We start from the raw sequence: 15,383 nt of genomic DNA on the forward strand, positions 1-15,383 counted from the left end.
AAGCCCTGGTTTTATGTCCCTCATCGGTGCCTCTTCCAGGGACTGATTATATTTTGAGACCTCTTTTCCCAGTGACTTAGAAACCTTTTGATCAGGTTTGATGGAAATACCTCTTATATCCCTGTGTTTATGTGTGTTTGAAACGAAATAGTCATGAAATAATCTGATAATTAAATTCCTAAGCTACTCTATTTCATTCTATTGATATTTATTTAAAAATAATGTTGCAGCAGAGGATTTTTAGAGCAGTAAAAATACTCTGTATGATCCACAATGATGAATATGGTATGAATATTGGCAAATATGCAATATTTAATGGCAAATACACCATTTTATATTTGTTGAAACCCACAGAATGTGCAACACCAAGAGTGAGCTAATGTAACCTTTATGTGTACCATATGTAACAAAGAGTGTACCATAAATGCAGGTTCATCAATTGTAACAAATGTACCACTCTGGTGGGGGATTTGATAATGGGGAAGACCATTTATATGTGGGGGCAGAGGGCACATGGGAAATCTCTGGACCTTCATCTCAATTTTGCAGTGAACCTAAAACTGCTCTAAAAAAATAAAGTCAATTAAAAAAAATAATGCTGGTCTTGTAATTTATTTCACAATGCACAAACACGCAGTTTGTAACACTGTTTTAGACAAAAATGCCAAGAGGTAAACCACATTAATTTTTGAATATGTAGAAAGAACACATGTATTAGTCAGCCTTGGATGGTGTAATCTTAAGTCTAAATTTTCCTGAATTTCCTAGGCTTCTCAGGGCTTCCAGCTCTCTCTCTATATCATATATAGAGATATTCTCATACCCCAGACTTTCAGGAGCTGAAAGGCCTGAAAGAGACTGGAAAATGTCTCTTCCTTGAGCAGCTGAGAAATTAGGTAAATCTGGAGTTGGATTCAGGTACAAACAAAGCAAAATACTAAAGTTATTTCATATAATTCTCACCACAACAATACAAACTAAAGAATGACTACTCACCTTTTTTAAGTAGAGAAACTGAGGCTCAAAAGGTCAAATGACTTAAGGTGACAAAGCTAGTGAGCAGCAGAGTCTTGATTTGCTCCTGTTCCATATATAGTCCCCTACCCCTGGGAGATAGAGGCATGATCTAGAAGTTCTTGGAATCCAGAGGCAGTTCCTCTGGACCTCCAAGCTTCCAGATACTCAGAGTAGGGAGGCCCAAAGTCCTGGATGTTCCCTGCCTCTTTTTGTGGACCATGAATACAACACAATTCCCCCTCAACTTCTTCACCTTTCCTGTCTGTCCTGGCTCAACCCCACCCAACTTCTAGACCCTTCTACTTTTCAGGGGGTGGGGGGGGACATATACCAACACCCTTGAGGATTTACTGTACACTTGGTCACACGCGCCCCTCATACCTAGGGCCCTGTGAGATAGGAAGGACAGGCTGTGTTTCTCCCTGAGAAATTAACCTTGACTTGGTCAAGGTCACACCTACTGGAGCTCAAAGGAAGCTCAGAAACAAGCTCATTTACTATTGAGCTCTTCCACTTTTTCACTTAGTAAAATCTTGACTGAGTAGAATCTGATCTTGATTATTGTAAACGACAAACTTCCAACTCCAGCCCTCCTCCCCAAACCCCACCATCACCCAAGCAGGAGCCATGTCTTATGGGTGGAGGAGCCCATCACCTCTGGAGAAGTTTGGGGATTCTACCCTCTTCCACTTCCTCCGGCCACCCAGTTTCTTGTCCCCCGCTGTCCCTCTGGTCTAACGTCTAGGGTTAAGCCCAGAGTGGTGGGAAGAGCTGCGTCTCACGGTCACACTGGGCGCGCTCAGTGGCAGAGCGGGCTTCGGCTTGACCCGGGCAGCCTTGTGCGCGCGCCGCGGCTGGGAGCCCGAGTGCGCGCAGCTCAGGGGCTGCCGCCGCCGCTGGGGCCGAGGACGCGGCTTCTCGCTCGCCCGCCCGGGACGCCGCGCCACCCGCCCCCTGCAGCCTGTGTTGCAGCTGCCGGCCACCGGAGGGGGCGAACAAACGTCAACCTGTTGTTTGTCCCGTCACCATTTATCAACTCTCAGCACCACAAGGAAGTTCGGCCGCCACCCGCGCGCGGAAAGTTCAGCATGCAGGAAGTTTGGGGAGAGCTCGGCGACTAGCACGGCGGGGCGGCCCGGGCTACCGCAGGGCGAGCGTGGGGGCCAGAGCGCGGCGTGGTCCTGGGAGCCTGTCCCGGCTTTTTCTTGGAGCGACGCTGTCCCTAGGTCGCTGATCCCAATGCACCGGCTCATCCTTGTCTACACGCTAGCTTGCTCAAACTTTTGCAGCTACCGGGACACTTCTGCAACTCCGCAGAGCGCATCCATCAAAGCTTTGCGCAACGCCAACCTCAGGCGAGATGGTAAGAGACTCAGATTTTATTTTTTTTAATTAAGTAATCACGTTTTTTGTTGTCATCATTGTTGTCCCACACCCCTTTTCAGTCTTTCATATAAACCTTGGTTGTGTGTATGGGCGGGTGGGGGGTAGGGGGAAGAGGGGTCGGGTCCTGTCTCCAGTCCTGAGAGAGCCCCTTCTTCCGGAATGGACAGAGGGGTGTGGGATCTGTGCCTGAGGGGATCAGATAGGTCAGGTGGCTCATCTCCCTGATCCTAGAGAAGTCATTCTGGTGTCAAACAATCAACTGATGCTAGGATCCCAGAGTTGAAGAAAGTTGCAGGCTGTGCCGCACCACGGTCAGGCTCTCCACCTTTTGGACTGGAAACACGGATAGCTGGGGCATTTGTGGAGGGACTCAAGAGTGTCTTTCTCTGGGTGATTTATTTTTATTTTTCTTAAGTGTGGGGAGAGGGAATGATTCATTTCAGAGGAAATGATAGCTGGAACAGAGAACTTATTTATGTATAATTTATGTTGAGGAGACTGTGGTGTGCATACTGCGGTGTGCAGTATGTTGCCCTTTTCATCCCCAGAGTGATTTTTTCCAGTGGACTTCATCGTGGCTCAGAAACTCAGAGTCTGGGAGAAAATGCCTTTTGGAGTTTTATCTGTATCCTGGGGGACCTGGCTTCTGCTATTAGTTGTCTTGCATAGAATTCTTTCCAACTGTTTGCAAGAAGCAAAGATCTTTAAGCAGCTCTCTTAAGCAAGGTCCCAAGCAGACTTGTTTGTTTTCCTTTACTATGGAGGACACCTGGGTCATTGGATTCCAGCGATTTTAATTGCGTTTATTTACTTTCTGGGCCTCCACCAAGGTCTGAAGTTGATTTATTCCTGAATTCTTAAGTACAGCTGATGTTGCCAATAATTTGCAGCTGTTTCCACCATCTACCTGAACTGACCCATAGGTTTTTGTGTTTGTTTTTTTTTTTTTCCCTTCATCAAAAATATCTTTCTTTCCTTCTGCTTGATTAAAGTTCTAACAGATCTCCTAAGGAGATCACCAAGCTATTCTTAATGGCTTCACTCTTGGAGCTGGCAACATTTGACCTCTGGTAAATTCATATTAGCCTTCTTATTTTCTTATCAGTTTCTCTCTTGGTATGTCCTTAATTTGGACATCACTGAAAAGCTTCTGTGCTTTGAAACAAGCAAACAAAAACCTTATTATATTTTCTGATGGCAAGTATGCTGTGTATTTCAGTGTGCTAAAGTCATCTGAAGCGGAGGGGGTATAGGGAAGCCACAGAGTAACCTCCAGGCAGAAGGTCACCCTGTATTTATAGAATTACCTTATCACAGTATTTTGTGTAAAATATGCTAGCAGTGCATTTTTGATAACGCTTCATCTTAGTGTAAGCACAAAATTTTCTTATTAATTAAAAAAAAGGTTTAGGCTCAAGACTAAACTTTTATAGCTTTGTTTCACTCATTAATGTTTCCACCAGGGACAATCTTCTACTCATTGAGTTTTTAGAGGTGTTAATGTTTGCACTTAATGTGCCCTTTCAGCTACATAGAGTAAAATGCCATTTATAATTTGCATGACTTCATAGCCATAATTTTGTAATCCTTAGCTTCCCAAGTATGAGTTACAAGAAATCAAGGACAGAAAATGAAAAATATGTAACCATTGCCCATTAACCCAAGATTCTGACTAAAACCAAGTCACGCAGCTCATATCTCTGTTTTTTGGAAAAGAATAATCTCATTTTACTTTTTGCTGTTAAAACTCCATACATCTATCTAGTCTATACGAGAAATGCTAATACTTTATTTTATTAAAATTTGAAAACTACCCTGGATTTATTTCTTCATATTTTAGCGAGAGCTGTTTTGCAGTTACAGCACACATACACAAACATACTTTGATTAGTTCAGATTGCTCAGTACTTAACTCAGTGTCAATCTCATTTATAAATAAGGCTAGGAAAGGGGGAAAGGTAGTTGGATTAAAAGAAAATTGTTGTATACAGAGTAAAAATAATTAACACTCATAATGAACTTTTAGTTGGGGGAATTTTCAAAAGGCAGCTTATTCTTGTTATAGAGAGACATTCTCAAAAAAAGGTAATATTGCCCCAAAGGAAAGCAGTTAGATCTTAGGAGGTGAAAAAAAGTCTTAGAAATTACAATGGTTTGTGGTCCTCCAAAGGGTCAGTACATATAAACAGATATATAGTACATTTGTAGTATTAGCAATTCATAGGGAGCAGATGTGATTAGAAAAAAAAAGAATGTCTAAAAAGGCTTCTTAACCAGGGGAGTGACGATATGAAGAAAAGGTTGAGAAACACTGTTGTAGAGTTTTGGTGAGAGAGTAAGAATAAAGGGTCTTTGAAAAAGTTTAGACAGCCACTGGGAAATTTTAATGGCAACAATTGAGCTGATGAGAGAAAGCAATAACTTATTAAATTAAACCCTTGTTCTGATTCCAGACATTTTAAACTTGCTCTCTCAAAGTTCCTTAATGGCTCTATAAAGGGGACAATACTCTTGATCCGATTAAGACAGGGTATAAGTTTGTGGAGGACATAAACAGAGAATACAATAAGGGGAAGATAGAAGATAAAAGTTTCCAAACATTAATTTAGGGTCCTTAGAAGACCTGGCCCTCAGATTACAAATTGTAGGAAATCTAACAAAAGATTAGATATGGCCCTTACTAGGGGTTTCAAAACCGTTATCTAATGATGGAACTGTCTTTACACTTGAGGGCCATCGTTTTGTCTCTGCTGACCCTGTTAGCTGCTACCTAATGTTGGGGTTAAGAAAGGAAGAATGATGACAGGCATCCCCTGTTCTTGGCATGAGGTATGTTGGATCCTATCCAGCCTGATACAGAATCTTGTTTTTTGGTCTCCCAGTACCTAATAGCTCCAGGTAACTGAAGTAGTTAAGAAATGAATTGGAGATAAAGTGTGAAGGTTGGTAAATGATAGTCTCCTTCTACCCAGTATAGGAGGCTGCTCTGTTGCAGTCTCCCGGTCTTTCAGAAATCTTCATCACATTATGTTCTTGTTCTAAAAGGGATGTCTGTAGAGCCCTTGCCAGCACTTGCAGAATGACAAAAGGTGACCCAAGGAAGAGGGTGGTTGAATTTGGTCCCTGTCTCCAGGAGGAAACTAATAGGTTCTATAGCTAAGAAGAATTAAAATATAACAGTTTGCAGTGCTTGAGTATTTATGCTTCCTTATATCATATTTGTTATTCTTTCTCAAACTGATTTACTTTTGAAACCCATTCCTGATCCAACTCTTAGCACAGAGAAAATCTTCCTTTAGCAATAGCATCTACATATTTTTATTTTAGTGCCTGTGCAGTTGGTGCTTTTGTTATAATAACTGGGCACAACTGGTGTTTTTCAGAGTGTGAATCAAGAAGTGTGAAGGTAGCAATTAACTGACAGTATTGCTTACTTATTTTTAAATCTAACTAGATAGAACTTCCTGCTTATGGAGTTAAGATTACAGATGCACTCTTCATTTTCTTGACCCTTTTTTGCTTTCAGAAAGTACAGGTGTTGGTGGTAAATGATTCTGAATATAGTTCTGTTTGGTTGTTTAGTATGCCAGGACTTGAATTGTCTATTGTCTATTATCATTATCTTATGATTGGCCTGCAATTTTAGTAATTGTGGTCTGAGATTCTCTTTTAAGTGGTCAAGCTTATTTCTTAAATAACATCAGTTTCTATTGTCCTCATTGATGACAGCACACCGACTTTGGTGCAAAGATCAGAACTTAAAGGAAAGGCAAAAAAAAAACCAGAGGGTAATTTAAACAAATTAGTTTTAAAGTGTCTGAAAGCTAAGAATCACATTAGTGTCTAAATCTGAGGTTCTTCTGTATTTATATTTTTCTGTTCAACTCTAAGTGTATTAAGGCTACAGAGCGTAATGGAGATTACATATTTTGAATGCAACATGGCTTTGACTTGCCACCATAGTTTATATTACTCAATAGAGGTTCTTTTAAAGAGGTGAGTTTAGCCAGATATCTCCACAGCGTATAGTGGAAGATGCCATAAGGTTGTGAGTTATACTAATAACCATTGTGTGTTCATTGAATGACAGTGATTTTTGAATACAGGATTTTTCCCTTTCAACAAATGAAAGCAAACCTTTATTATTTTAGTACCATAGGGTCAAACAATGGAGTAATGTCTCCAGAGCCACTTACATGGGACTCCTGAGCATGTGTGGTCTCAGAGAATCACATCATTCTGAGAGTCTGGAGGATATAGACATTTATGTCTCTGTCCTTGAGAGCTGAGTCATGATGCAAATCATCTTCCTTCTGGAACTTATGAACTTTCTTTGCTGAAATATGATTATTGTAAAAAGGCACTAGCTAATCATTTTAATAAAATTCTTCCTGTATTAAAATAGGAGCCTAGTTCAAAATTTCTATATTTAAAGTGCCCAGTGCCTGGATATCACTGAGTTCCCCTCACCCTGGAAGCCCCTCTGCAGCACAGCATGCCAGATATTGGATTTTATTAACTGGATCTGAGATCTCATTAGGGTAATGTAAATCACAAAGGTAATCTGGTTAGTGTTTGGCAACATTTTAAGTTATTTCAAACTTTTTCATTTCAGAATTTATGCAATTTTAAAAGGGACATTTTTATATAACTTTTACGTGAAGGACAGTTTCAGCAAAAAGCTACAGGGGGATGATATACAGTAGCAAAAGGGAAGAATACAAGAAAAATGCTGCAGCAAAAATGTTCTGACTCCCCATATAGTATTTTAGGACCAAATGTAAGTCCTACATAAAGGAATAAGCCTGTGAGACACTAAAGTGCAAAAGTGCACAGACAGAAATATTTTCTTCCAAGAATTTTTTTTCAGAATAAGAATGAAGCGTGCCTTGTTTCTTACAAGCATTGATGATGAATATAGTAATATATCTTTGCTCTTCACCCTGATATGCTGACATTCATTTATTAGCTTTAATTTTTATAGATTAATACTGTGTTTTTTGTGATTTGTGCCCTGTGCAGACAGGGAGGTCATAGCACATGAGCTGTCCTTCATTATGAAGAGTGATCTTGTCCCAAGTTTGGGGTTTTTTACTTGAGCACTTTTTGTAGAGTGTTTATAAAGACGGACAGTTTTGGGTGCCGTGCTTTGTCTATAAATATGAGCCAAACGTGATTTGAAACCTTGTATGTTAGGACTCTTGATTTTTGAAATTTGAAATCTAGCATGCCTTCTTTGGACTGAGGGAGCTCAGTGACAGTTCTTGAGTGTGGGCTCTGAGAATGGGTTGAATATGCTGTGTTAGTTTTGAACAAGTCATTTCAGATCCAATGTGAGAATCTGCTGCTAAGCTCTGCATTTTGCTAAAACCTTTAATAAGCTATATAGTAAGAGCCTACTTTTACAGAATTTCACTATTCAACAGCTTCAACTATGTAAAACGCAACCAAATGAACTAATATATGTGCAACAGATCCACTTAAAGGCCAAATCAGTGTCGCAACGTGTATAAATGAGGTCGTAAAGTTCCTGTGGTAGACACTTATATACCCTTTTCCTTTACTTTCCATGTAGCTCTACCTCACTTGCATATGTGGTTTCCCTGATCCACAGCACAGCAAGAGCATGGTGTTAGAATAGAGAACAGTACTGGTTCGATATATTCACACTATTAGCATTGAGAAGTGACAGCTAGTAGTTTTCCTGCTTCCTCTTACTTTTTTTCAGGCTTAGGCTTCTTATTGAAACAGGTGAGAATAGTTCCAGCTTGCAATGGACTGAATATTTATTTGTGTCCCCCCAAAATTTGTATGTCGAAATCCCAACCCCCAGTGTGATGATCTTAGGAAGTGGAGCCCTTAGAAGTTGATTAGAATCATGAGAGCAGGGCCCTCATGAATGAGATTAGCGCCCTCATAAAAGAGACCCCAGAGATATCCTCACCTCTTCCACCACATGAGGAGACAGCAGAAAAACATGGAATCTGCTGGACTTCCCAGCCTCTCAGACTATAAGAAATGCATATCAGTAGTTTTAAGCCACTCAATCTGTAGAAGTTTGTTATAGCAGCCCAAATGGACTATAATCTCTTTCTGTATGTCACCGGGGAAGTACTATATTACAGCCCAGTAAAATTGTTGATTTTAGGGGATGTTCTTGAGTCATAAAGGAAAGTTTAGATTGTATGTTTAATAGGTTTACCAGGATCATAAACTGGAAGTGGTATTAGCTTATGTATAGATGGATTTCCACCAGAAAATTGACAGTGCTTACTATGACAACCTTATGGAAAAGAACAATTATAGTCTGGATAATAATGGACTGTTATTATCATTCTTTTAGTGATAACTAATAGATTTGTGTTAGCCAAGAGGGAGGTGAACAGGAATTTTTATCTGCATTTTGGATTAGACCCTATTGGGTTCAGGATTCTGAATAACTTGAATGAAGACACAGAAAACACATTTACTTGCATATTTTATCTGGAAAAAATAGTTAACAGGTTGAATTAGATAGAGTTTGGCTGATTTTTTCTATAAAGGGCCGGATAGTAAATATTTTAGGCTTTCCTAAAGTCATGAGGTCTCTGTTGCAACTATTCAACTCTGCCATTATAGCAAGAGAGCAGCCATAGGAATTCCATAAATGAATGTGTGTGGCTGTGTTCCAATAAAACTTTATTTACATAAACAGGCAGTGGGCCTGCAGGCTGTAGTTTGCTGACTGCTGAATTAGAGAATCTACATACTCTTAGGTCGAAATGATGGGCTGATCCTATCAAAACGAAATTCAGCAGGGATAAATGCAAAATCTAGCTCTTTGGTTAGAAAATAAAAACAACTGCATAATTACAGAATGGAATAACTTGAATTAATTTCAGTTTGTGCTATGCTAGATAGATAGAATGATAGATAGATAGATAGATAGATAGAGATATGTCTATATCTTTATCTTCTAACTGGTTTAGTTGAACACAGCTTATGCTTCAACAAATGATGTAGTTGCTAAACAACAACAACAGTGTAAAACTGGTATTAGTGTTAATACTATGTCGGGATCAGGGAGGCAGCAGTGCTCTTATAAATTAGACTCTGTTCAGTCATGCATGAGGGTGTTGTGCTCTTGGTCTCTCTCCTGTGCAGGATTCTGCCTCTTTCTGACTCCTTCAAACCCATGCCCTAAACCCACAGACTTTACTACTCTCCTGTATTTAAACTTCCCTTCTTATTGTCTCCATCCTGTTAGCCCACACATATGTTTAAGTGTCTTTGCATTCTCCCACAACATATATAAGTTGTTTTAATGTTTTTCTTCATTTTAGCACCGTATAAACTTCTTCAGTCTCACCGTGCCTTACTGTCTCTACTTCTTGTTTTCCTTACCCATTGCAGTTTGAAGTCATCCCTACCACTCTGGGTGAGGTCACTGTGATCTGTAGCCTCCTTTGTGATCATTCTTGAAATGATCTCTTCCTTTGGTTTGACACTACCCCTCCTTTTCCTTAACTATTCCTAAATGTAAGTTTGAAATGGTGATAGAAATAAAGCCAGAATTAACACAGTACTTATTTTAGGTTGTTTGGAGAAACAAGATTAGAAAAGGCTTAAAAAGTTTATCTTATGTTTTGTTCTGTCCCTGTAACCATTATAAATAGTGAAAGTAGTGGGGAAAATCTTAGAATATAATTGGGATCTTGTTAATATAAAAAGAAACTTTTAAAGTTAAAAAATAATGTCATATTATAACCTATCAAGCTCTACAACTGAAGCATTTTGGAGGTAGATATGTACATATATATTATATAAACTTATAATATTTAAAAAACAGAATACTTATACTATAGAAATATGACATTGAATAACCACATAGAAATTTTCCCTTATATCATTGAGTGTTCTTTTACTTATTTATTTTTTTGTCTCCTTGGCTGAGTCTTCATCTTCCTGTCTGCCCTTAAGGCTCTGGCCTTAGCCTTATCTTCTCACTTTTCCTCATTGTTAGTCTCAAGAGGATCTTAGTTTTTTCCAAAGTGTCAATTGCTACTTATATGTGAATGATGTGTAAATCTATTTTTACTGATTCTACTGTTTATCGAGCTTTTGATCTGTCTTTATATTTCACTTCTTGAGGTCTGCAATGGGTGATCCCACTGGCACTTAAAGGAAATGCTCCAATTCAGTAGGCCTCAGAGTGAAATTATCAGTTTTTTAAAATATTGGGTTATTCATCCAATGGTGAATTCCTTAGCAGTATTAATCCTTTTGTTGTTTTTCTTCCAGACACATCATAATTGTTTTTGAATGAACTATTGAGTGAATGTGCTGACCAGGTATCACATTTTAGACAGGAATTGCACCACCCTATGTAGCGTTTTCTGACTCCCAATTCTCTCTAGGTAGAATTGGCTACTCCTTTGTTTTCCCAATTTTTCCATGGTACTTATTTATTTACAAATCTGCCATCTGCTGATGTGAGCATACTTGTTATATTTAATGAAGCTGTGCACCTCATTATCTGTTTCATTGCCTGGCACGTAGGACTTCTCCTCAATAAGGTTTGAAGAGTCAGTAAATCAACCAATCACTGTCTTCTGTTTATGACTGATATTTGGGCCACATGAGCCCTATCATATTGTAAATGAATGGGAGCAAGGACGTTTAAACTCTGAAGCTAGGGTGACTGTAAGTTTTCTGTTAATTGTCTGGATGGCTGTTTGTATTATTGAACAGGATAAGGATTAGAAGAGGAAGAACAGATGAGGGAAAGTCATGAAGGTAGAAAATTAATTTGTGGATACTTTAAGCTTTAGGAGCTTGTACAATATCCATGTGGATGAAATCTAGAGGAGGGAGGTAATAGAGAAGCACTCATTTGCATGAAATGCATGCACAGTGAACATGAAGTAATCAACTATGTACTATCATGTTTTTAAAGTAAGTGGTTGAAGTGAGAGAGTGGCATGGACACATATACACTACCAAATGTAAAATAGATAGCTAGTGGGAAGCAGCCATATAGCACAGGGAGATCAGCTTGGTGCTTTGTGACCACCTAGAGGGGTGGGATAGGGATGGTGGGAGGGAGATGCAAGAGGGAGGAGATATGAGGATATATGTATACATATAGCTGATTCACTTCGTTATAAAGCAGAAACTAACACACCATTGTAAAGCAATTATACGCCAATAAGGATGTTTAAAAAAAAAGGATGTGGAGAAAAGGGAACCCTTGTACACTGTTGGTGGGAATGTAAATTGATGCAGCCACTGTGGGAAAACAGTATGGAGGATGCTCATAAAACTAAAAATAGAACTACCATATGACTCAGCAATTCCACTCCTGGGTTTATATCTGAAAAAAACACCAACACTAATTCAAAAAGATACATGCACCCCATTGTTCATAGCAGCATTATTTACAATTGCAAAGATATGGCAACAACCTAAGTGTCTATCAACACATAAATGGATAAAGAAGATGTGGTGTATGTGTACAGTGGAATACTACTCAGCCATAAGAAAGAATGAAAATTTGCCATTTGCAGCAACATGGATGGACTGGGAGGGCATTATGCTAAGTGAAATTAAGTCAGACAGAGAAAGATAAATACTGTATGATACCACTTATATGTGGAATCTAAAAAATACAACAAACTAGTGAATATAACAAAAAAGAAGCAGACTCACAGAGATAGAGAACAAACTAATGGTTACCAGGGAAAGAGGGAGAGGCAGTATAAGGGTGGGGGAGTGGGAGGTACAAACTATTGGGTGTAAGATAGGCTGAAGGATGTATGCACAAGATGGGGAATATAGCCAATATTTTGTAATAACTGTAAATGGAAAGTAACCTTCAAAAATTGCATAAAAAATTAAAAAGTAAAAAAAGTAAAAAAAGATAAATAAAGTGGTATTCATGATTGTGGGTGTATAATACTAATAGCTGATATTCCTAGAGTTCTTATAACATGACAAAGTGCTTTCATAGCCATTATAGACAGTGGCTTGGTGTGAAGAATTGGTCCTTTCCAAATGACTTTGTTGAAAATTTCAAGATCACATATACTTTTAGACTGCTCCCTTAGGCATAAGCATGACACTTTGGGGTTAATTTTGGACTAATATCAATGAAATGTGGAGAATTTTCAACTGTTTCTCCCCCATGCAACCCCCCCCCCCAAAAAAAAAAAAAAACCTCACACATACTCTGACTAGAATCAATCCTTTTTGGTATACCTTTCCTTTCCAGAATTAGTATTTGAGTACTTTTACATGAAGTTCCCACTACTTAATAAAGTTCAAAAGAAAGAAGAAGAAATAAATTAAGGATCATGAAACAAGTCTTAAGGTTCAGTCAGGATGATTGACTATGGAAAGCTAAGGAAAGAGTAATGCATCTCCATTCTGTTTAAAGATTTATCTACAGAGAGAGAACATGTTCATGCTATTTTACTGAGGATTAAATAAGAGAGTTGCTATTGAATGGAATAAAAACAGTATACCTTTCCTATGAAAACAAAAAGTCCATAGATGAAGTTGCTAAACATGGAATTAAAAGATTTTTAGATAGTTGCTAATTTAAAAAAAAAAAAGGGAGAGAGAGAGAGAGAGATGGTGTGAGAGCTATTTGGAATTTAGTTTAAGTACAGCATATGCGGAGATTATTTAAATACCCCAGGAAGAGCCACTGTGGCTTTATATTATTTTCATTCAATTCTTTAGTTTACTACTTTTCACCAGACCCAACTGCAATAAACATAAACACTACTCATTTGTTCAAAAAATATTTATTGAGTACTGACTGCATGCAAATCTCTGGATGAAGCACTGAGGCAGAAACAGTTAAACCTAGGGCACACTCTCTACTCTGTTAAAGCTTATACTTCAGTTGATGAGATAAAGTATTCATGGGAATAAACAAAGGGCAAGACAGGGCCATCTGTGTGCCACCATCATGTTACTTTGTTGTTGTTGTTTTTTTTTAAATACTCTGTCCTGTTGAGCAAATTTTAACCGTAAATCATCTATCCTAATATTTAGTTCAGAAAAAAATGATATTGATTAAACTGTTGTTGAGCACAGTACTGTTTGAGGATTGAAAGACAAATTCTTTATTGGTTATTACTATTACTATTATATCAATTAAGATTTGAGCAGAAAAGTAACTTTTAATTGTAGAACTGGGAGTCATACGTTCTTGGTTTTAGATTTTAAGCTAAATATTTCTGAACCATAAAAACAAATATAGGGGCTCACTTACCTACCCAGGAAGACTTAACTTTTTAACATGTGATATGCACTATGACTATTTGACCACTGGATGGCAGCAGAAAAAAGACAGCTTTGTGCATACTATTTTTTTTTTTTACTCCCTCTCTTGGTTGGGCATGTCAGTTCAGCTAGGGAAATTTCATATTTTCCAAATACATTGAAAAGAATAAACTACAAATCATGGTAATCTGTCATTAATATATAACTATTATAGTCCATATGACCTCAATAAATTTTAAGTATAATGAAAATATGTTGAAAATACATGACTATTTTACTGCTTTGTACCCTTTACTCATCTAGTTTGCATGTATAAAATTCCTGAAAGTCCAACTTAGAAACATTGACTAGTTGAAAATCATTTTCTGAACAACAGTTGCATGTGCACAGCCACTGGTTGACAAATTTCCTTTGAGTGCATGGCCAGCTAGTTGGCCACTCTAGACTTGCAGTAAGTCCCTGGAGATTCCTCATTACTTTTCAGGTGAATGGGTTTATCAAAAATAAGTTACTTTGAGGGACAAAAGCATAATTATGATATCAGAAGTAAGAAGTCATCTTCTCTGAACGTTGCAGTTTCTGAGATCCTAAGGAGACACAGGGCAGAGTGGTGAGCATGTAAAAGTGTAGGAACATGAAACCTGCAGCTCTCTACCTAGATGCAAAGCAATAATCAGTTATGGGTGTGCAATAGCCACATAATTCCACATTAAAAAAATTTGGTTGTGTTCATCCAGCTTTAATAAAAATTTCAAAGTGGTATACAAAAATGACCATTTTTAGTGAATGCTTTAGGGCAGATTGGAAAACTATGTATTGGGGTCTGTATGAGGCTGAACAATGACCCTCATGTCCTAATTCTGGTACCTAACTGCTATGTTCTATGGCAAAGACTCTGCAGATGTGATTTAGCTTAGGATCTTGAAAAGGTGAGATTATCCTGAATTATCTCAATGGGCCCTGATGCAATCACAAATGCCCTTATGGAGATTTGACACAGGCAGAAGAGAGGGCAATGTGACCACAGAAACGGAGATTTGAGTGCTGCTATGACCACAAGCCAAGGAATGCTAGCAACCACCAGACGCTGGAAGTTGCAAGGAACAGATTCTCCACTCGAGCATCCGGAAGGAGCAGGACCCTGCCAACACCTTGATTTTGGCTCTTTGAACTGATTTTACACTTGTGGCCTCCAGGATTCTAAGAGAATAAGTGTGTGTTGTTTTAAGCCAGTAAACTTGTGGCAATTTGTTACAGCACTCACAGGAAACTAATAAAGGGTCTTTGATGTGAAAGATGAATGGTTGAACTGCCTATTTGTTGAGCAGTTTTCTAACTGTAAAATTTCATTGGCCTATAAAGCTGTATCGACATTTTAATGGTGCATTTTGATCTCTGCCTTTGAGAATTCTCTAGTAAGACAAGCCTTACTTCTGCCCTAATTCCATATCAGAATATTTAGGAAATTCTGGTTCCAAATCTTACCTATTTTTCAGATAAGATTAAGTCCTGACATGATGAAAAGGACAGTGATCCTATTTCATCATATTTTCATTGATTCTTAAAATTTTCCCTTAACCTAAATATGTCATTTATGCATTTGTTGGCTCATAGTTTATTCATTTGTTTATGCCACAGAGTTTGTCGTGAGACTATTACGTGTCAGTTTCTATACTAAGTTCTGGGGCAAAGTATTGAAAGTGATGTGA

At 38.3% G+C, this 15,383-nt stretch overlaps 1 protein-coding gene across 2 annotated transcripts in view; it reads left to right on the forward strand.

Annotated features, from left to right (window-relative positions):
- Positions 1–2,256: 2,256 nt before the first annotated feature.
- PDGFD (platelet derived growth factor D) overlaps positions 2,257–15,383 on the forward strand; it is a gene marked incomplete at its 5' end in the record, with an annotated part of 240,882 nt that continues 227,755 nt past the window's right edge. For both annotated transcript variants that reach the window (XM_082844745.1, XM_082844746.1), the window contains one exon: positions 2,257–2,380. In XM_082844745.1, the coding sequence (XP_082700871.1) occupies positions 2,257–2,380 (124 nt within the window). The remainder of the gene's footprint in view (positions 2,381–15,383) is intronic.

This window comes from Leucopleurus acutus, assembly GCF_964270905.1.
Source record: "Leucopleurus acutus genome assembly, chromosome: 8".
Taxonomy (NCBI): Eukaryota; Metazoa; Chordata; class Mammalia; order Artiodactyla; family Delphinidae; genus Leucopleurus; species Leucopleurus acutus.